This window comes from Prionailurus viverrinus, unplaced genomic scaffold (genome assembly GCF_022837055.1).
Source record: "Prionailurus viverrinus isolate Anna unplaced genomic scaffold, UM_Priviv_1.0 scaffold_45, whole genome shotgun sequence".
In the NCBI taxonomy this organism is placed as follows: Eukaryota; Metazoa; Chordata; class Mammalia; order Carnivora; family Felidae; genus Prionailurus; species Prionailurus viverrinus.
The window spans coordinates 3,512,664-3,532,393 of NW_025927610.1; the positions used below are offsets into that span (position 1 = coordinate 3,512,664).

Sequence of the window (19,730 nt, forward strand, 5' to 3'; positions counted from 1 at the left end):
ACCCGGACAGGCTCAGCACCATGCTCCCCAGGGGGCGGTCAGGGGACCCTGCCTCGCCCACACTGCCTGGGCAGGGGCTGGCCTGCCGCCTTGGGAGAGGCAAACGCTTCCGGAGCCAGGAGCATCTCCGTGGCCTGAGGGCAGGCGGGTGCTTGAACAGAACACAGAGGCCCTCGCCAGAAAGAAAAGGCTCGTCAGTGGGACGAGGCGAAAACTTAAGAAGGCCTACTGACCCACAGCCACCAGTGAAGGAGTGACAAGCCCATCCTGGCGTGGGGGAGGCGGAGCTGACGCGGTCAAGCTTCGATATTCGCGGATGCTCCAGTCATGATTCCCCTGCTCGCGGACGCTCGTTGGTAACCCCACGACTAACCCTGCCGGCGCTTTCCGGCCATCCGGGGACCGCACAGAGCAGCGAGGAATCAGTGTCGGGACAGGCGCGTCCCGTCCCGGACGGAGGCGGCAGGAGGCCACGCCCCGTCTCCTCGCTTCGGCTGTAAACGCTGTAAACGCGGGTCCTTTTTGCTGTCCGTGTAGCGCGACGTCTCCCGCAGTTTTGTGCTTTCTGTTGGTGACTCCACGGCTTCACACGGCCCCCCGCCCCTGCCGCGTGCCGCTCAAGTCCCCCCAGAGGCCGAGATGTGCCCGCGGAGGAGACCCCGTGCCAGGTGGGCTCCGTCGGGGCGCGAGGTCCGCTGACGCCGGCGTGGGGACTCTGTGTGAACGGATCGACCACGTGTCTTCAGACGGAAGTCCGCACCGGACACGGCTCCGTGCTGAGCCGCGGATGAAAACGTGAGCCGACGCTCCCAGGGAGCCGACCCTGCGTTTCCCCGGGAGCCGGTGTTCCCGCGTGGACGGAGCCCGGCGGCCCCGGACGCCACCAACGGACTGTAGCCGGCAAAATAATAAACATGTGAAGAGCTACGAGCCAATAAGAAGAAGGTGCGCAAAACACAATGATCAGGATACTGAAGAGCAGGGCTGCGGGGGCGGAGGAGTCCGGGACGAGGGAAAGGCCTTCCTCACCACCAAGGGCAGGAGCGAAAACCAGCCGGTTCCTCTGCACTCCTCCCAGAAAGGTGGAGACGGTGGAAGCCGTTAGTGTCTGGGGTTGTCACAAACGGGCAACACGGAGAAATCTACCCGCTGGCGGACCTGGACGTTTTTACTTCTGTGCAGACTTATTCTTGTCCAGGATTATCTTCCAAGGTGAACATGGCACGTCTCACGGCCGAGCAGTGTCATTCCCGCGGGCGTGTGTACCCGTGGCACTCAAACCCGTGGATCGGAGCTCCTGCAGGGATCTCACACAGCAGCCGAGGTCTGGCACCAGTGCGCAAGCCCGTTAGCAGCAGAGACAAGGCACCGTGACAGCTGCAGTAGGACAGCCGTTTCTGTGCGAGTGTGCACCAGCAACAAGGAGGCCCACGAGCGGAGCTCAAAATAAAACAGGTTTAGAAGGCGGTCACCAAATAACGTGCAGCTGGCCCATTTCTGTGCCTGGCTTGACGGGGTTCCTGTAACAGCCCCACAAGCTGGGTGACTTCGACAGCAGACGGTTGTTCTCCAGGGAGAGAATTCGCGTGTCAAAACTCCAACCCCCATGGGTTGGTATTTGGAGGCAGGGCCTCTGAGGGTGAATCACGTGGGATGGGGTTAAGTGCCCTTATAGACACCGGGCAGCGTGCTTGCACTCTGTCTCCTGCCACGTAGGGAGTCACAGTGGGAAGGCCACAGTCTGCATGTCAGGAAGAGAGCCTTCACCAGGACCTGACCGCGCGGCCCCCGGTCTTGGACCTCCAGCCTCCAGAACCATGAAAAGTCAAGTGTGCTGTTGGAGCCCCCGAGCCCGTGGTGTTGTGCTAGGTGCCTGAGCCGACCAAGCCAGCGGGGGGGGAGGGAGAGACAGCCTGTGGACCCGAAGCTATCCCCAGGAGCATGGACGTGGAGTGGGCCCCCCAGATCCTCCAGGGGCACCCTGTTCCAGGAAGAGACTGTTTCAGCGTCAGCCACAAGCTGGCGACTATTTTGAAGGTGTTCCAAGAGGCTGGGGCAGGGTTGGTGGAAGCGTGTGTCTGCCACGTTCACAGACACGCTGTGTCAGAGAGCACAGTTGTGGCTCTGCAGACCCGGACACACGCGATTTCCTTTCTCACGGTGTTGCCCCCGCCCTCCACTTTGTCACGAATGGAGAGAGATATATCCTTCAGTCCTGTTTCCTGAGAAGTCAGCGGTACTCTGGATCCCGTGGAGCGGTCTCCCGTGGAGCGGTCTTCCGTAGAAATCTCCGCCTTCTCACAGGCACATGGGTCGTAGTCCCCTCGGGGCCAAGAGGCAGGTCGGTTCTGGGGGGTGGCTCTCTGGCCCGGCCCTCACCTATGACCTGCCACCTGGCTGAGGGCCGGTTTGGGGAGCTGGGTGGGCTGAAGCCAGAACCGGGGGGACGAGGAGACCAGGAGAGGACCAGGGCCTGTGAGCCCTTTGTTTCCTCTGCTGGGGCGCCTTCCTGCCACCCCAGGCCTGCCCCTCCCGGGCACTCAGTCCTGGCTCCCTCCGACCACAGGTGGCACCAAGACACAAACCGGCATTTCCAGGTTATTTTTCAGTTTGTTGTCGGTCCCCCCCCAGAACTCAGCTCCAGGAGGGCAGACATGCCAACCCAGTGCTCGGGGTGTGCAGCGGGTGCTCTGTGAAGTTTCTGGACAAATGAAGCCCCCTCCTGGGATTGAGGGCCGGCATCCTCTGCCTTCTCAGGACCCCGACTCTGGCACTGCCCTCCCTCTCCCTCTGCTGTCTGCACCTGGACCCCCTCAGCCAACCAGGGCAGTGTAACCCTCTCTGTCCCTCCCTCCACAAGCCCTGCACACATCCAGCCGTTTCCTTCGTAGCATTTGTGGTCACTACGCCCTCTCCTGGGACATTATTCTCCCCCGGCCTGTTTTTCTGCTCCTCTGGGACCCTGGGGCTCTACTCTTCCCTACACCCCTGGCCAGTCCCTCCCTGCAGCTCATTCTTATCCTGCCCGGGTGGGTGCCTGGCTGGAGAACCGCCCAGGAAGGCATGGTGCGGACCAGGTGGGCCCCCCAAGAAGCCCCTTGGCCCACAGCTGCCAGCTCGGCCGTGGGCATTGCAGTCTGCGGTCAGGCCCAGAGAAGAAGGACCCCGGAGTGCTGGCAGGAAATGGGGTCAGGGCGACCTTCATGGACACGTCCCCTACACGTCCCCAGCGCCACCTGGACAAAACAAAGCTGTGCGTGCTGGGGACGCCCCTTCGTCCCCAGCAGGACGTCCCAGCAGGGCTGGCGGGTGGAACTCATTCCTTTCCCTGGGAGTGCGGTAGGGGCGGGTCTTTCCTACCAGGAAGGAGTCCAGGAGGCCTCTGAGCGGTCACGAAAGCCCCCCCCCCCCCACGGGAGCAAGAGGCCAGGGCCCAGAGGGAGGGATGCTGGCCCCTCAGGCTTCCCACTGGGGAGCTGATGGGAGCAGGCGCCATCTGCGAACAGGCAGGGCAGCAACGTCAGCATGGGGAGGGGGTCGTGCAGGCAGTGGCTATTGCTGGCCCGGACCCTCATGAGGTCCCCATCTGAGCTGAGGGCAGGGGCAGGGGCCGGGGCCTGTGGGTACTCCGGGTGAGGCAGGGCCCACGCGTGCGAAGACACAGCGAACGGGGTCGTCCACGCACGGCTGGCGGAGACACCCAGGGGAGGAAGGCCTTGGTTCCCAACCCCACCCTCGGGCCCCTGAGAACTGCCGCGCGCTCGCCCGGCCGCCCCGCGCAACTGCGAACCACTGGCGGGATCCGGGTGTCGCGTGGGAGGTGTCCGCCTGCGCAGGCGCGGGTCCGGGCGCCGCAGGTGCAAAAGCCCCGCGTCGGCGTCGTGGGGAGGCTGCGTGCGTGGAACCCGGTCCCGGCTCGGGCGCAGGCCGGAGCCCACCCCCAGCCCCTTGCCCTCCGGGCCTCCCCACGCGGTCCCCCTCCACCCGGGCTCGGACCCTGCCCCGGAGGCCGTCCAGCTCCCCTCTCCCGTCTCCGCCCCGCCCCGCGGGCCCCACCTCCCGGCTCCGCCTCTCCAAGCCCCGCCCCAGCAGGCCCACCGCCCCACCCATCCCCAGCCCCGGGCCCCGCCCCCGCCGACTTGGCCCCGCCTCCCGGGCTCGCGCCTGCGCGGTGGCTGCGGGCGCAGTCGGAAGACCGGCTCGGACGGCGAGGTCGGCGGGGAGGTGGCGGCCCCTCTCGCCCGCAGCTCGGACCCGGCTCTCGCCCGCCGCCGGGGGTCGGGCCGCCCTGGGCAAGGATGGCGGCGGCGGCCGAGCCCCGGGCTCGCGCCTGGCTCGGCGGCAGCTCGCCGCGCCCGGGCAGCCCGGCCTCCAGCCCGGAGCTAGGCGGCAGAGGCCGCGCGCGGCCGGGGCCGGGGCCGGGGCCGGGACCCGGGTCGGGGTCGGGCCCGGAGCGGGCGGGCGCCAGGCCCCCAGGCCCCGCCGCGACTGGCCACAGCTTCCGGAAGGTGACGCTAACCAAGCCCACCTTCTGCCACCTCTGCTCCGACTTCATCTGGGGGTTGGCCGGCTTCCTGTGCGACGGTGAGCGCCCGCGACCCCATCACAGACCCCGGTCCCCCTCCTCCCCCCGCCCCCCCCCCCCCCCGCCCCGGGCCCAGAATGGGCTCCTCACCTCTGACCAGTGTATTCCCAGCGATAGCCTCTTCTGGACAGAGCCGCCTACCCTACGGGGCAGGATCGTGCTGGCCCCAGAACCTCTCCATGGAGGTGATAAGGACTGGCAGTTCCAGGGGCTCGGGAGTGTCAGGTGGTCGCGGCCCCTTCCCCAGGGCTGTGGGTCTCAGGAAAATTGTGCTCCCTGGGCTTTCTCACTTGGGTTGGGATTCAGTGGGAGAAGAGCACTGTGGGCTACGTGGGGCAGGTGCAGTGACTGGGGGATGAGGCCAGTTCACCCTGAGCAGGTGGGGCTGCTCTGGGCTCCTCACTGCCATCAGCTGGGGCAGCAAGGGCAGCAGTGTGGACAGGCAGGGCTGATCTGGGCCACTGGCTCCTGTGCCTCAGTGCTGGGCCTTTCTTGCCCTGCATACACACTGCTGCCCACGGGGGCCAAGGGCAGCATGCCCCAACAGGACTCCCACCTAGCTGCCAAGCTGGCTGGCTGGGCGAGGCGGCCGTCCCTCCTCTGACTCTCGGGCAGCAAGGGTGCAAGCTTCCAGGGTCTGTTCTCTCGGGGTCCTGCTCCCCGCAGCAGGGCAGGTGGGCGGGCCCCGAGGACCACAGCTGCCCAGCGGTGTGGAGAGTGGCAGGTGGAGAGCCTTTGCTCCACTCAGGAAGACAGGCTTCTGGGGCTTCTGGCTCTGGGGACAGAGGGACCACTTAAGGTTTACAGAGAAGGCTCGACCAGGTGGAGGCGGCTGGGCCTTCTGCCAAAGAAAATGGCATGTTTGTCCTGATCCCCCAGTGCTGCACCAGGTGGCCTGGCCAGCTGGCATGGGGGGAGTCACCGCTGGTTTCTCTCATAGCAGAGACATTTAGCGCCCTACCTTCTCCCATGCCAGAGACTCGCTGAGGTGGGAGACCTGCATGTGCAGCTGAGTCAGCTCCAGGTCTGAGGCTAGACCCAGGGTCCCCCTCATGGCTGTGGCCTCTCATAAGTGGGGCTCTGGGAATAAGGGGTGAAGCAGTTCGGGGAAAGAAGCGGGGCTTGGGGACGATGTGAAGCCTTCACTGGGCAGCCGCGTGGACGTTCTCCCCGCCTCTGTGGAGAACGGGCTGGTAATTTGGGTAAGCAGAGGGACCAGATGAGGGTGTGGGAGGAAGAGCCTCCTCCCCTGCCAGGGAGCACCCAGGATGTGGGATGTGGGGTGATCAGGTGCTATCTCTGCCGGCCAGAGGAGGGGGCTGGGTGCCACTTGCCCAGCCCAGCCCAGGACAGAGCTGGTCTGTGCGCCCCGGAGGGGAAGCCAGCTGGGGTGCTCACCCCGCCTCTGCCTCCCCACTCCTCTCTGACCCCAGCCTGCTGTGGCTTTTCTGAAGCCAGGACTGAGGGCTGCCCTTGCTGGCCCGTGGGGGGCCTTGTCTGCATCCTTCTGGGGATTGGGTGGGACGGGTTGTCTCATGGCCCCTGTGGTCACACTTTTCACTAAAGGTGGTGTTGGGGAGTCCCTCTGCCACCTGCTCACTTCCCAGCCCCCAACAACCTTGTCCATCCTGTCCTAGCCCAGGGGGCCCAGCCCCGCCCCACCCCCTCACCGCTGCATGCGTGCCAGAGGCCCCTTTCTCTTGCACTGCCCCCTCACCCTGTCCATCTCCGGGCCTTAATCTGGCTGGGCTCTCTGGGCCTCCTGTCTTAGTGGCCTCCGCGGCCTCCCCAGGATGGGTGGCCCTCGGGGGCACAGCACAGGTCTGAGCACTCACTGCCTTTGGAGCCTCTGGGCAGGGGCAAGGGCAGCTGTGGCTTGGCTGGTCACCCGCCTGCCTCGGGCTCCTGGCCCGTCACAGGGCTAGCTCTGGTCTCAGCAGACACGTGACGGGTGGGAAGGGGAGTTAGGGATATTTAGAGTTGGGGGTGGGGGAAGGATGTCCTTGGTGAAGCTGGTCTGGGGGGATGTGCAGAGACGCCCGCTCTCCTGCCTGCGCCTCAGGACCCACAGATTGGAAGGAGAGCTGGCCTGGTGCAAGGGGCAGGGGCCACTCTCAGGATTCTAAGACACGCCGTCATCCCGGCTCTGGGCTCTCTGGGGATGAGAGGTGGGGTGGGGCAGAGGGTCAGGGTGTCCATGGCGCTTCTGGGGGTGAGGCTGTTGTCATGCCCCCGAGACAGTGGAGATGGTGGGATCTGCTTGCGCCATCGTTCAGGGCTGGGCTAGAGCTGGGGCGTGGGCTGCAGTGACTCAGCCCGTACCGACCCCCCTTCAGCTCCAGCAGAGTGGGCCCGTTGAGGTCGGTGCACTGCCCTGGCCCTCGGTGGTTCTGCTTGCCAAGGCCTCCCTTTTGCATGCCAGGCCCTGGGGTCTCTCGATTCCCGGTGGGTCGGGGGCCGACTCACGCAGCTCTCATCCCACAGTCTGCAACTTTATGTCCCACGAGAAGTGCCTGAAGCACGTGAAGACGCCCTGTTCGAGCGTGGCGCCCAGCCTGGTCCGAGTGCGTACGAGTGTGTGGGCTAGCAGACTTGCGGGGAGCGCGGGTGGCGGCCTGGGGAGGCCGCGGGTGGCGGGTCCTGGGCCGGGAGGCAGGCTGGCTGGTTGGATGGGGTGGGACTGTTCCTTTGCGCTGGTTTGGGCCCCGAGGATGCTGACCGCATCCCTGTTGCGAGTCCCTCCCGGGGCACCAGCCGGGCCTCACTTCCCGCCGGCTGTGACCCTCCGCCCTGCCCCTCACCTGAGGTCCCTGGCACCCGGCCCTGCTCCTCCTGCCTGTTGGTGGGCCTCTGTTCACATGCACTTCATCCCAGTTGCCCCAAATATATCATGGGGGCGGGGGAACAGGCCTGGAGGAAGCAGCCAGGGCCCAGGCTTCCTGCGCAGTACAGCTGAATCAGGCCTGGGCCGGACCAGCAGGGCTGCTCTCTGCAGACGGGGCTGCCTGACCTCGGGGCCGCTGGGAGCGGCCCACGCTTGGTCCTGCAAGGACCACGGGGGGAGCGGAGAGGTGGGCATGCCGGGCAATGGGTTCCAACAGGACCCCTGGGGGGCACAGAGGGGCTGGGGCGGATCTGGGGGGACTGCAGGGGTCAGGCAGGTGGTGTGGGTGGCCATGGGGGGCTCTCTGGGATGCAGAGGTCTAGGCCTGGGGGCCTGGATTGGAGGTGAGGGTGCTGGCGGGCAGGCCCCAGGCTGAGGTGGAGCTCTGCTCCCTCTAGGTCCCTGTGGCCCACTGCTTCGGCCTGCGGGGGCTCTACAAGCGCAAGTTCTGCGCCGTGTGCCGTAAGGGCCTGGAGGCACCCGCCCTCCGCTGCGAAGGTACGGCGGAGCCTGCCTGGCTGCCCTCTCAACTGAGCCGGTCACCAGGCTCCTGATCTCCCCTGGGCCAGGTGGCTGGTGGAGGTGGTGGGCAGGAGGTGGGGCGGGGTCCTGGGCACTGATGGTGGGGTGGGGAGGGGGCGGTGTTCGTGGAAACTAGAGCTGCCTGCACAGGAAGGCAGGTGCAGGGTGCCAGGCAGGGAGATAGGAGGAGACGCTGGTTCCAGCCGTCTGGGGGTGGGGGGGTACGGCCCCTGCCCAGCGGTGAGGAAGCTTAAAGGAAGCGGATCCAGAGCATGTGGTCTGGATCCAGCCTTGTCAGAGATGCTCGCCAGAAGGGGGCAGGGCCCGTGGGGAGCGGCGAGAGGCCCTTAACCCTGCCCACCCCCCAGTGTGTGAGCTGCACGTTCACCCCGACTGTGTGCCCTTCGCCTGCAGCGACTGCCGCCAGTGCCACCGGGACGGGCACCGGGACCACGTGAGTGTGCAGGGCCGGATCTCCCGAACCTGGGGGCAGGCGAGGGGCGCGAGCTGGGGGCCGGCCGAGCCACTGACGGTCCCCTCCGCAGGACACGCACCACCACCACTGGCGGGAGGGGAACCTGCCCTCGGGTGCGCGCTGCGAGGTGTGCAGGAAGACGTGCGGCTCCTCCGACGTGCTGGCGGGCGTGCGCTGCGAGTGGTGCGGTGTGCAGGTGGGGTGCGGCGGGGGTCCTGAGGGGTGCGGTGGGCGGGGCCTGTGGGGCCGGGTTCTGGGGGATGTGGGGGTGTCTCCTTTCCATCCTCGCCCGTCTGCCTCGCAATCGGTTGGGGGCGGGGGGACCCGTCTGGTCCGAGGGTGGCGCTGCCCGCCCGAGTGTCCAGCGCGGGCCCCTGCAGAATGGCTGAGGGCCGTCCGCGCCCCGCCCCCCAGGCCCACTCCGTCTGCTCCACCGCGCTCGCCCCCGAGTGCACGTTTGGGCGCTTGCACACCATGGTGCTGCCCCCCGCGTGCGTGCGCCTGCTGTCCCGCAACTTCAGTAAGATGCACTGCTTCCGCATCTCTGAGAGCCCGGCCCCCGAGCCAGGTGAGGGGGACGATGGCGCGGAAGGAAGCTCCCCCGCCAGCCTGGGCCGAGAGGTGCTGCCACCGGAGTCCAGTAAGTGCCTCTTAGCTGCTGCCTGCCCCCCCCCCCCCCCCCGACCTCATGCCATTACCTGTCCTGTGCCCAGCCCCGTCCTGCCCCATTGCCATCCCGTCCCGCACTCCGGAGACTCGTAAGCACTTCTCTCTGGCGCAGGCAAGCATACGCTGAAGGTCTTTGATGGGAACGATGCCCTGCAGCGAAACCACTTTCGAGTAATCACTGTCCCCCGCCTGGCCAGGAGCGAGGAGGTGCTGGTAAGAGCCCCCCCCCCCCCCCCCCCAGCGGCCGCAGCAGGGCCCCTTCCCAGGAGTGCTTCTGGGCACACGCCCTGGCTCGTGTCCACATCTGCCCTCCCCCCCTCCCCCGCAGGAGGCAGCGCTGCGGGCTTACTACGTCGCCGAGGACCCTCGGGACTTTGAGCTGCAGGCGCTCCCCCAGCCTGTGCACGCCGCTGACACCGGGGCGCGGGGAAGACCCTGGAGCGGTGGGGTTGCAGAGGAGGAGGGCGGCCGGGGCCCGGGGGCCCGAGAGGCCGTGCCCGAAGCCTGCATCATCCGTGCTCTGCCCCGCACCCAGGAGGTCCTGAAGATCTACCCTGCCTGGCTCAAGTGAGACCCAGGCCCGAGGCCCAGGGTCCGCCAGCGGGAGCTGGGAGGGGTGGGGGCCGTGGGACCCAGGCTCCTGAGCTTGTTCCCTGCAGGGTGGGTGTGGCCTACGTGTCCATCCGCGTGACCGCACAGAGCACCGCCCGGACTGTGGTGCAGGAGGTCCTGCCGCTGCTCGGGCGCCAGGTGCGTGCGCGCCGGCTGCCCCGTGTGAGGGTCCTGGGGGAGTGGGCGGTCCAGGCCTGAGGCCCCCAAACTCTGCCCCCCCTCCCCCCAACAGGCCGAGGGTCCTGAGAGCTTCCAGCTGGTGGAGGTGCTCATGGGTAGCAGGCAAGGTGAGTGATCGGCCTGCCGTCGCTGTCTCCACCGACCGGCCATTCGGCGCCCCAAGGCCTGTTCGCAGAGGTGGGCCTGGTGCCTGGTGCTCACAGGCCTCGCCTCTCACCCTTGCAGTCCAGCGGACGGTGCTGGCGGATGAAGAGCCCTTGCTCCAGCGGCTTCGTGACATCCGGCAGGTCATTGGGGGTGAATGCTGGTCCCCAAGGAGCTGCCAGGCTTTGGCCGTGGCCTCTACCTCATAGTGAGGGTCTGCCCCCAGGACACCATGTCCCTCCTGGCTGGCAGTGCCACCCTCCCCCCCCCCCCCCCCACCCCCCCCCGGGCCTGGTGGGTCTGTCCGCATCCTAATGTCACCTGTTCTGGAAGGTGGGGCTTAGAGCCACAGACCCTGCCCTCTTCCCCCCCCCCTCCACCCCCCCTCCCCCGGGGGAGTTGAGTGGCTTGTCCCAAGGAAGGAAGCCTGTGTGTTCTTCCTTTCCTTTTCTGTTTATCCTGTGGGATCTTTTCAAGGGCCCCTTTCCTGGATGAGGGGGGTGGAGGGGCTGGGCGCTGGTGCTGTCCCCTTGTGCTCCGGCTCAGCGTCCCGCCCCCTTCCTGCAGACGTCCCTACGGCAGATGAACCAGATGCGGTTCTACGTGGCTGAGAGCAGAGCTGTGGCCCCGCACGTCCGCCTGTTTGTTGGTGGCCTGCCTCCTGGCCTGTCTGCCCAGGAGTATGGCAGCCTACTGGACGAGGCTGTGGCCACCAAAGGTGTGACTGCCCGGCCTGACCTGGGGCTACTGGCTGCTGGCAAACAGGGGTTCAGAGAGCAGGCCGTGGGGGCTGCTGTGCCCCCCCTCCCCTGCCACTTGCTGTCTGAGCGTTCGCCGAGCTGATTCCCATTCAGTGGGCCTCTGGTCTCACCTCGAGGGCCCAGACTGCTTACCTCTGCCAAGGGGTTTCTGAGACTCCTGAGCTCCAGCCTCTGCCTTTTCTGCCCTTGGCTCTGACTTGGGGAGGGACTCACTGGGAACCTGCCTGCGAGCGAAGTGGCAGCAGCATTGGCCTGAGGGGCAGGGTGGGGCTGCCTGGGGTGGCCGTGCTGAGGTGGACGTGCCCGGGGGGGCCGATGCACCCCGGGGGGCAGGGCTCTCCCCTGATGACAGCCTGTCTTTGCAGCTGGACTGGTGTCTGTGAGCCACGTCTACTCCTCCCAAGGTGAGCCGCCTCCGTGAGCTGTGGCCAGACTTGGCCAAAGGTCATTCCCTAGAGTTAGATGGAAAGGCCTGTCCTCGTTTTTGTGTTTCGCTTTGTTTAGAACCTGACCTTTTTCTTGGGGAACCATGGGCAAGGGTGTTTGTTTTTTTCTCTGCCTCAGGGCTGTAACACTTTAGCTAAAACGTGACTGATGTGCAGAGAACGTATTCTCCAAAACCTGTTCTGCCCTTTGGTTTGCACCTTCTTTTATGGAAACTTCAAATCTACCCAAAAGTGGGAGGATTCATTACCACGAGCCCCATGTCCCTTCTGTGTGCCCTCAGTAGTATCATTGTTCTCCATTCTTGCGGGTGCCCCCCCCCCCCGCCCCAAACCACAGGTCCCAGCAGGCTCAGTGGGCCAGGGATCAGAGTGTCCCCAGCCACTCCATCCCACCTCCTGGTGGCCTTACCTGCACCCACCTACTACGTCCTGTCTCTGAGCCTCGCCGTCTTTAAAGGCTCCACAGAAAGGTGGTCCTGGTCATGTGGATGCCATCAGATGGCACAGCCAGGGTCCCTTCTGGCTGCGGGATAAGGTGAGGCTCTGGCCAGAGCTTACAGTGCATCTGCTACAGGTGCAGTGGTGCTGGACGTGACCTGCTTTGCAGAGGCGGAGCGACTGTACATGTTGGTCAGGGACACGGCTGTGCATGGCCGGCCGCTCACTGCCCTGGTGCTTCCAGATGTGTTGGTGAGTGGGTGCTCTGGGGGGACACCTGGGGAGGCGTGGCTCCCACCACCGGTTTGTCCATCATGCAGGGTGGTGGCCAAATTCACACCAAGGGAGGAGCCTGAGGTCCAAGGGTGAGAGGCCTGCGTGAGGACCACAGGACGCAGCGCCTTTGGCGGCTGCCTCCCAAAGGCTGTGTGTGTGCAGACACCCTGCCAGGCCCTTGCCTTCTGTGGGGTCACTGGGCCCTGGCCCCATACCCCCTGCTTGGGAGGCCTGCGGACCCCTGCCATCACCCTGGGCCACCTCCGGCCAGTAGGTGGGGCTCCCTGACTTTGGAGGCTGTGTCCAGAAGAGCGAGCTGGGGGTGAGTGCAGGGCCAGGGTGGGCATCACGCAGGGCAGGGCAGGGTGAGGGGCCGGAGCCCCAGGTCCCGCCCTACGCTCTGTGCCTTTGCAGTACCCTCTGGTCCACAGCCCTGCTGGTCCCCAGGATCCCACCAGAGGTTTGTGGCTGCTCTGTCCCTGAGCCCTAACTCCTGACCCCTGACCCGGTGAAGCAGAATTAGGGCAGAGTGACTTCGGTGTCTGTGACCGGGTGGGTGACTGGTCCTGGCTGCCCTCTCCTACCCTGAGCTGGGTCGGAACCCGGTGCTGTCCCACTGTCCTGACGAGGGTGCAGCGTGTGCAGGTCAGGGTCTCTGACAGCTGTCAGCCAGGCGGGAAATGCCGACACACCTTCTGCCTCCCGGCAGCTGCCTGCTTTGGGTGAGCGGGTGAGGGGTGACCGAGCAGCTCTGCCCTGTGGGTCACTCCAAGTATGTCCTGGCCTTCAGCCATGGCCAATCCTGTGCCTGTTACCCAGGACCTCCCACTGTGGGGACCCCAGACCCACTGCAGGGACCCCAGTGCCCTCACCATCCTCGCCACTGTCGGGACCCTAGCCCCCTCATCCTCCCCATCGTGGGGACCCTAGCCCTTCATCCTCCCCGTTGTGGGGACCCTAGCCCCCCATATTCCCCATTGTGGGGACCTCAGCCCCCCTATCCTCCCCATCATGGGGACCTCAGCCCCCCACCACTGTCTCCAGACACTGTATTTTGAGGGTGGTTTGTTGGGAGGTGGACTCCCACACTGGGAGGCACGGGGCCACTCTGTGAACCCGGCTGCTGCTCTTGGCTGCCGTGTGGGTCGGTGGGGGCCCTGGGAGCTGCATTCCTCCTGGGGTGTGCGCCTCATGGCTCCAGGGGGGGCAGATAGAGTCCCACGTGGGGGTCCAGCCTGGGCCTCTGGGCTACGTGGATCAGGCAGCGGGCATGGTCTGGGGACAAGTGTCACAGTTGGTGTGGCGCCGCCTTTGTGCTCAGAGCTGCAGGCTGGCGGGCCTCATCTCTGTTCTGCTGGCCAGCGACTATGGGTGCCTCTGCCGCACGGGGTGCCCTGAGCAGTCAGCGGCAAGGTGGGAGTGGCCGCGTGGCCTCCTGGACCTCTGTGCGCCTTCCTTGGGAGGGGGCTGGCCCCAGGTTGGAGGACTGTCACTGCCCGGACAGTGCCATGGGGGACACCAGGCACTGCCTTCGTGGGGTGGCCTTGGGAACCTGCCCTAACCCAGCGCCCCATCTGTCAGCACACGAACCTGCCCCCAGACTGCTGCCCCCTCCTCGTGTTTGTGAACCCCAAGAGTGGAGGCCTCAAGGGCCGCGACCTGCTCTGCAGTTTCCGGAAGCTGCTGAACCCTCACCAGGTCTTTGAGCTGACCAATGGGGGGCCTCTTCCTGGGTGAGTCTAGTGGTCCCCCACTGCGCTGCTCAGTCTGGCAAGCTCCGGGAGGGGTGCCTGCACACACCTGTTGAGAGGCCAAAGGGAACAGGTTGGGGTTCCGTGTCAGAACCCTCCAGGCCATCGTGTGTGGGGGATGAACTGCAGCCCCCTTCTGCCCCAGGGTCTCCACTTCCTGCTCCCACCAGCTGTGCACCTGCATAGGAATGGCTGCAAGAGCACCTCTTGTTTCCCTGTTGCCAGGTTCCACGTGTTCTCCCAGGTGCCCTGCTTCCGGGTGCTGGTATGCGGTGGGGATGGCACTGTGGGTTGGGTGCTCGCTGCCCTGGAGGAGACGCGGCGCCATCTGGCCTGCCCAGAGCCTTCTGTGGCCATCCTGCCCCTGGGCACAGGTGGGCTCGGCCAGCACATCCCATGCTTCAGTCAAGGCCTGGGGGTGGTGGTGGGTAGGTGGGTGTGGAGAGTCAGTCTTCTCTTGCCTGTGTCCCAGGGAATGACCTTGGCCGGGTCCTCCGCTGGGGAGCGGGCTACAGTGGGGAGGACCCGTTCTCCGTGTTGGTGTCGGTGGACGAAGCTGATGCCGTGCTTATGGACCGCTGGACCATCCTGCTGGATGCTCAGGAGGCTGGAGGTGCAGAGAACAGCATGGCAGATGTGGAGCCTCCCAAGGTATCCGTGTGCCCTGGTGAGAGTGTGGCATCCGTTGGGCCCCCTGCAGGCTGGGAGGTTCATGCCCGTCCCTGCCACCACCTGGGGTAGGTGCGAGTGCCATCCCGGTTACTGGGAAAGCTGAGGCCCTGTCAGAGCAGTGACTTGTTGGGGACATCCCAGGCCAGCTGTGATCCTCGTGGGCACCACGTGCCATGCCTACCTCCTCCTAGGTGCTGGTGGTCACCGGGCAGGGCAGTCACTGGACAGAAGCAGCCCTAACAACAGGGACAGAGTTGGGTTGGAGACGAGGAGGCTGGACCCAGCTGGGGGAAGGTGGAGAGCAGCCAGTGGGGGCTGACCAGGGCCATGCGAGACTGTCTTGTCCCCAGATTGTGCAGATGAGTAACTACTGCGGCATTGGCATCGACGCAGAGCTAAGCCTGGACTTCCACCACGCACGGGAGGAGGAGCCTGGCAAGTTCACCAGCAGGTACTGGAGGGGCAAGGAGGGGGGCCGGGACTGCTCTGGGCCGCCCCCTGGCGACGGCACCCTTCCTGGGGTTGGCCAGCGGGAACTGGCGGGTAGGGGCTGGAACCTGGGGGCCGTTTTGGGCAGGGCCAGGGCGCTGCCTTGACAGGTGCGCACCCCCGCAGGCTCCACAACAAGGGCGTGTACGTGCGGGTCGGGCTGCAGAAGATCAGCCACTCACGCGGCTTGCACAGGGAGATTCGGCTCCAGGTGGAGCAGCGGGAGGTGGAGCTGCCCAGCATCGAGGGTCTCATCTTCATCAACATCCCCAGGTGCCAGTGGCTGGGGCTCTGGCCGCAGGTGGGGCTCCAGGCCCTCGCGCGGCCCCGCCCCTCTTACCTGTGCGCCCTTCCCTCGGTGCAGCTGGGGCTCGGGGGCCGATCTGTGGGGCTCGGACAGCGACTCGAGGTTCGAGAAGCCGCGCATGGATGACGGGCTGCTGGAGGTGGTGGGGGTGACGGGCGTCATGCACATGGTGAGTGCGGGCAGGCCGGGTGGGCCCCGGTGTGGCCCCTCGGGCCGCTGAGCCCAGCCGGCCCTCTCCTCTCCCAGGGCCAGGTCCAGGGCGGGCTGCGCTCGGGCATCCGCATCGCCCAGGGCTCCTACTTCCGGGTGACTCTCCTGAAGGCCACGCCCGTGCAGGTAGACGGCGAGCCCTGGATCCAGGCTCCGGGGCACATGATCATCTCAGCTGCGGGGCCGAAGGTAGGGACCGGGGTGGGCTGGGCGGGGCCTGAGCAGGCGGGTGTGGTGCTGGAAGGCCGTGGCCAACCGAGTGCCTGCTGCAGCAGCCAGTTGTCCCGGAACACCGGGAGGCCTGCACGCTGAGGCCCCCTGGGCTCAACAGACCGAAGCTATCGGGAAGCGGGCTGAGATAGCGCCTGCAGTATCACCCAGCCCTTTGTCCTGACTGGTCCTGGGACAGGTCCACATGCTCAGGAAGACCAAGCAGAAACCCAGGAAGGCTGGGACCCCCAAGGATGCCCGAGCAGATGGGGTGCCTGTCCCCGAAGGGGACCCCAAGTAGCAGAGAGCCCTGGAACGGTCTGTGTATCCAGCAGCAGCCAGCCAGCCAGCCACGGATGGACTTGCCCATAGCTCTGACTGTGGGGTGTCTCCCCCTCATCCCTGTGACACGTGGAAGCTGCTGGGTGGGTGGCAGGTGTTTCCTCCCCTGGCCTCTGGTCCAGTGACAGGGTGGGTGCGGGGCTTTGGCTGGCCAACGCTCTCGCCTCTTGGGGTCCAGGCCACCATCACCACCCTGGGTAGCACAGGCACTTCTCCCTTTGCATTCACTGCCGCCGCCCCCCCCCCCCCCCCCCCCCGCCCTGCCCCGAGCCTGTTGAGGTGGGCAGCACTGAATCTCAAGCCATCTCCCTGGATGCTCCTATAGGACAGCCAGCTCTGTGGGCCCTGGGTGCACCCGGTACAGACCTGGGATGCCCTGGCCACCGAGGGCTGGGCAGGGGCCCCTGCTATGTCTTGGGGAAGGTGCCTTGTCTCCTGGCCCCATCACTGTATGAGCTGCTTGGGCTGCACCTCCAGAGAGGGCCCTGAGACCAGATGGGCTTGGCCAACAGCCTGAAGATGGTGGTGTGGTGCCCAGGAAGCAGCAGAGCAGGGGAGCTGGGCCCTCACAGGGGTGGGGCAGAACGTGCCTGCAAGGGACCGGAAGCACATCCAGGCAGGCCTGGGCCGGGAGACCCAGAGAAAGTTTACAAAGCATGAAGTGGGAAGAGCCAGCTTTAATCACCTGTTTGTCAACAATCAGTCCCAGTATCTGTTCAGCTGACCGGGCTCGTGGGTCCCCTTGCTGCTGCTCGTGGCGGCAGAGACGTGGCAGGAGGGGCGTGGGGCAGGCCTGCCGGGCAGACCACTGCGGCGTTCTTCCACCAAGCAGAGTTCAGACGGCCCGTGGAGTCCGGCCTCTGGCCCCAGGAGGAGTGTCTCCTGAGTCCTCCAGGAAGGCCCATGAACCCCCTCTGTCCCTCTTGTCCTGGCTCGGCCCTGCCAGCCACGTCCCCCAAGCTTCTGCCAAAACTGCACAAATGCACTGTCGTGGCCGTTTGTAGCGGAACATTCGTGTCATGTGCCTCCAGCACACAGCCGTGTGTTGTGTCCCTGTTGGTGTGATTATTTTGCTTTGCAGGCCTTGGTGTTGGTTTTGGTCTGCGGTCGTATGTGGTGGTCAGGGTGAGTCTGTCCTTCTGTATTTAAGTGCGTCTGTGTGCCCAAATGGGGCAGTGTGGGCCTGGCACCAAGGGCCTGTGTGTACCTGTCACTACCTGAATGTAATCATAATTTATACCCAGGATAAATACAGTCTGGGCGTTGCTGACCTGCTCTTGTGTTTTCTGTGCCTAGTGACCAGGGTGGGCTGCCCAGCAGCTGCCAGGGAGCTCTGCCTGCAGGAGGGTGGCCAGGGTGGGGACCCACGCCCCCTCCAGGGCTGAGGCTGTGGTCCCCCAGCTGCCCCTGGAGCCAGCCGACTACCAGCGTCCGTGTGGGTCGGCTTGACGGAGAACGCGGGCCTAGGACCGAAACGGGCACAGGCGCGCACAATACGGAGCGAACTTGCTGCCAGACTCTGCCAAGTGGAAACCCTCCCGAGGGCGCCAGAAGAGGACGATGAAAATAAAGCCCCGGTGGGCCGGCTGCAGGCTGGGGCAGGGAGAACGTGGAACTTACTAGGGAGACGGGAGGAGCGGGGACCGCACGTCGTCCTGGCCCCCTGGTGCCGGCAGGGGGAGGCCCCGCAGGGCCCGCAGCAGGGCCAGGGCCAGGCGCACGAGGAGACGCAGCAGCAGGAAGCTGAACGGCACGGCGATCTGTGTGAGGTGGAAGATGGCTGTGCTGAACCTGCTGAGGAAGCAGGTGGAGGCGAAGGCCAGCAGGCTGGCGCAGGGGTACAGCGCGAGCTTGGCGAACATGAACGCGTGCTCCCGGCCCCCGAACCGTGCCGAGGGCTGCAGCGTCTCCTCCTCGCGCAGCAAGGCCGTGGTCCAGATGGCAAACTGGAAGATGCTGGCGAAGAAGATGATGGCGCAGCTGACGCGCACGCTCTCGAGCTCGTCGTGGGGCTGCCGGGCGAAGGCCGAGGTCTGCTGGTAGGCCAGCGGGAGGCCGCCCACAAAGGCCAGTGACAGTGTGTTGAGCAGCCCCATGGACTGCGTGGCTTTGCGGATGTGCAGGAAGAGCGAGTGGTGGGCAAACCAGAGCAGGCCCACCGTGGCGAAGGAGCCAAAATACGCCAGGAAATGTGGCCCGTACACGCTCAGTGCCGCCACCAGGCTGCCGTGGAACTTCTCCTTCACGTCCTTGGAGTCCGGGATGTTGTCCTCGCTGAGGATGGTCAACACACAGCATTTATAACAGCCTCAACGCAGGGCGTCGGGTCCGGGCTACAGCCCCCACCCCATCCCGAGCCCCGTCGGGCGGGCTACACCTAGCTCCCAGGCACACTTGAATTTCACTTAAAGGGCACAGACAGCTTTTGTTGTATCCTACATGCACACTTAGTATACTAAGCAATTACACGTTCATCTGAAGTTCAAATTTAACTCCAGCCTGCACTTTGCTGACAGCCCCGGGCTGGTGAGCAGCCCTGGTCCCAAGCCTACAGCCCCCCCTGGCCTCCACAGGTGGGTGCTCGTGAGGTCTGTCCATTCTCCTGTGGCCGTCCAATCAACTCGGGCAGCAGTCCCGCAGATCTGAGGGGGGGGGGCAGTTAGCCTCTATGGCTCTCAGATCTGGGCTGCATTTTATTGTAAGGAGTAACTGTAAGGCATGTCTCAGGATTCTCCCCTCCACGGATGTCCCCAATCGCACAGCCCAGAGAACCTGCCGCCCTCACAGTGGGAAGCTACAAGTGTGTTTGGGGGTTTGGAGGGAGCTGCAAGGATCTGCAGGTAGGGGCAAGAGACAGAGCCAGGGGTACTGCCCCAGCTCCTTGGGACGGTGGCTTTGAGTGGAGGAAGGAACACAGCCCCCTGGGCCCCCAGCCTCAGCCGGCCCGTGCCTCCACTCAGCAAGGGAACTGGGGCTAGCATGGCCCTGGCCACAGGGCAGGAGCAAAGCCACATCATTCTGGAACCTGAGGTCTAGGCCTCGGAGATTGATTACCAGTGAACACTTGCTCCCTATTTCTAAAAAATTCACGAGTTACAGTAGGAAAAAGCTATCAAGAGAGGATGAGGAAAATGAAGAGTTTACCAGATACAAAATGTAAAATCACAGTGTTGTAACACGTCCAACAAAATAAGGATGTATTGAAATAAGGCCAAAGAAACAAAAGGGTCTAAAAGAGAATGAAAAATTTCCGGGGGGGGGGGGGGAGCAGACAAAACACAAAAATGCAGGAACGAAAATTCGAACTTTGACAGAATGAAGAGGCAGATCAGGTGGAGCACAGTGAAGGGAAAAATGAGAACAGAGGGTGCGGGGGGAGGAGCCCCGGGGGTGGGCACAGGGGACAGGGGTGGGGGGAGGACTGGCATGGGGGATGGGGGATGGCAGGGGAAGGGGCGGTTGGCCTGGGGGTGGAGCCAAAGGGGGAGGAGAGAATGGAGGTGGGGGGAGCCCGCCTGCCCCCAATCTGCCCAGCTTGGGGAAGGGAGGAGTGACATGAGGAGTCCTGCGTGTGGCCCTGGTGCTCCCTGCCTCCACCCGTGCTCTCCCACGGAGACCCTGAGTTCTGGAGGGGGCTCCGGCCAGGGTGGGACTCGTTCCACAGGGAGGGTGGCAGCGGGAGGCCGCAGCACCCGCCTGCGTAGGGCTGGATGAAGAGAGACTCTCTAGACAGGCATGCCACGGACCCCCTCCTCAG

General features: G+C 65.2%; 2 protein-coding genes across 4 annotated transcripts in view; one reads left to right on the plus strand and one right to left on the minus strand.

Moving 5' to 3' along the window:
* Positions 1 to 4,198: 4,198 nt before the first annotated feature.
* On the plus strand, positions 4,199 to 17,243 carry DGKQ (diacylglycerol kinase theta). Of its 2 annotated transcripts, XM_047847120.1 has the most exons (22): positions 4,199 to 4,584; positions 7,070 to 7,149; positions 7,868 to 7,967; positions 8,360 to 8,445; positions 8,537 to 8,662; positions 8,881 to 9,106; positions 9,248 to 9,348; positions 9,464 to 9,702; positions 9,795 to 9,885; positions 9,980 to 10,034; positions 10,153 to 10,214; positions 10,639 to 10,789; positions 11,198 to 11,236; positions 11,853 to 11,968; positions 13,574 to 13,725; positions 13,969 to 14,117; positions 14,216 to 14,394; positions 14,766 to 14,866; positions 15,031 to 15,177; positions 15,269 to 15,380; positions 15,458 to 15,610; positions 15,831 to 17,243. In XM_047847120.1, exons 1-22 carry the CDS (start codon positions 4,299 to 4,301, stop codon positions 15,930 to 15,932), a joined length of 2,853 nt encoding a protein of 950 aa, XP_047703076.1. In that variant the 5' UTR covers positions 4,199 to 4,298; the 3' UTR covers positions 15,933 to 17,243. The 2 variants fall into 2 exon arrangements, with proteins under 2 accessions (XP_047703076.1, XP_047703077.1); XM_047847121.1 differs by lacking the exon at positions 9,795 to 9,885 and having other exon boundaries at positions 10,153 to 10,224.
* TMEM175 (transmembrane protein 175) overlaps positions 16,631 to 19,730 on the minus strand; it is a 29,618-nt gene continuing 26,518 nt past the window's right edge. The window contains exon 11 of one of the 2 annotated variants that reach the window (XM_047847124.1): positions 16,631 to 18,247. In XM_047847124.1, the coding sequence (XP_047703080.1) occupies positions 17,593 to 18,247 (655 nt within the window). In that variant the 3' untranslated portion in view covers positions 16,631 to 17,592. The remainder of the gene's footprint in view (positions 18,248 to 19,730) is intronic. The other variant, XM_047847125.1, reaches the window with a different exon arrangement.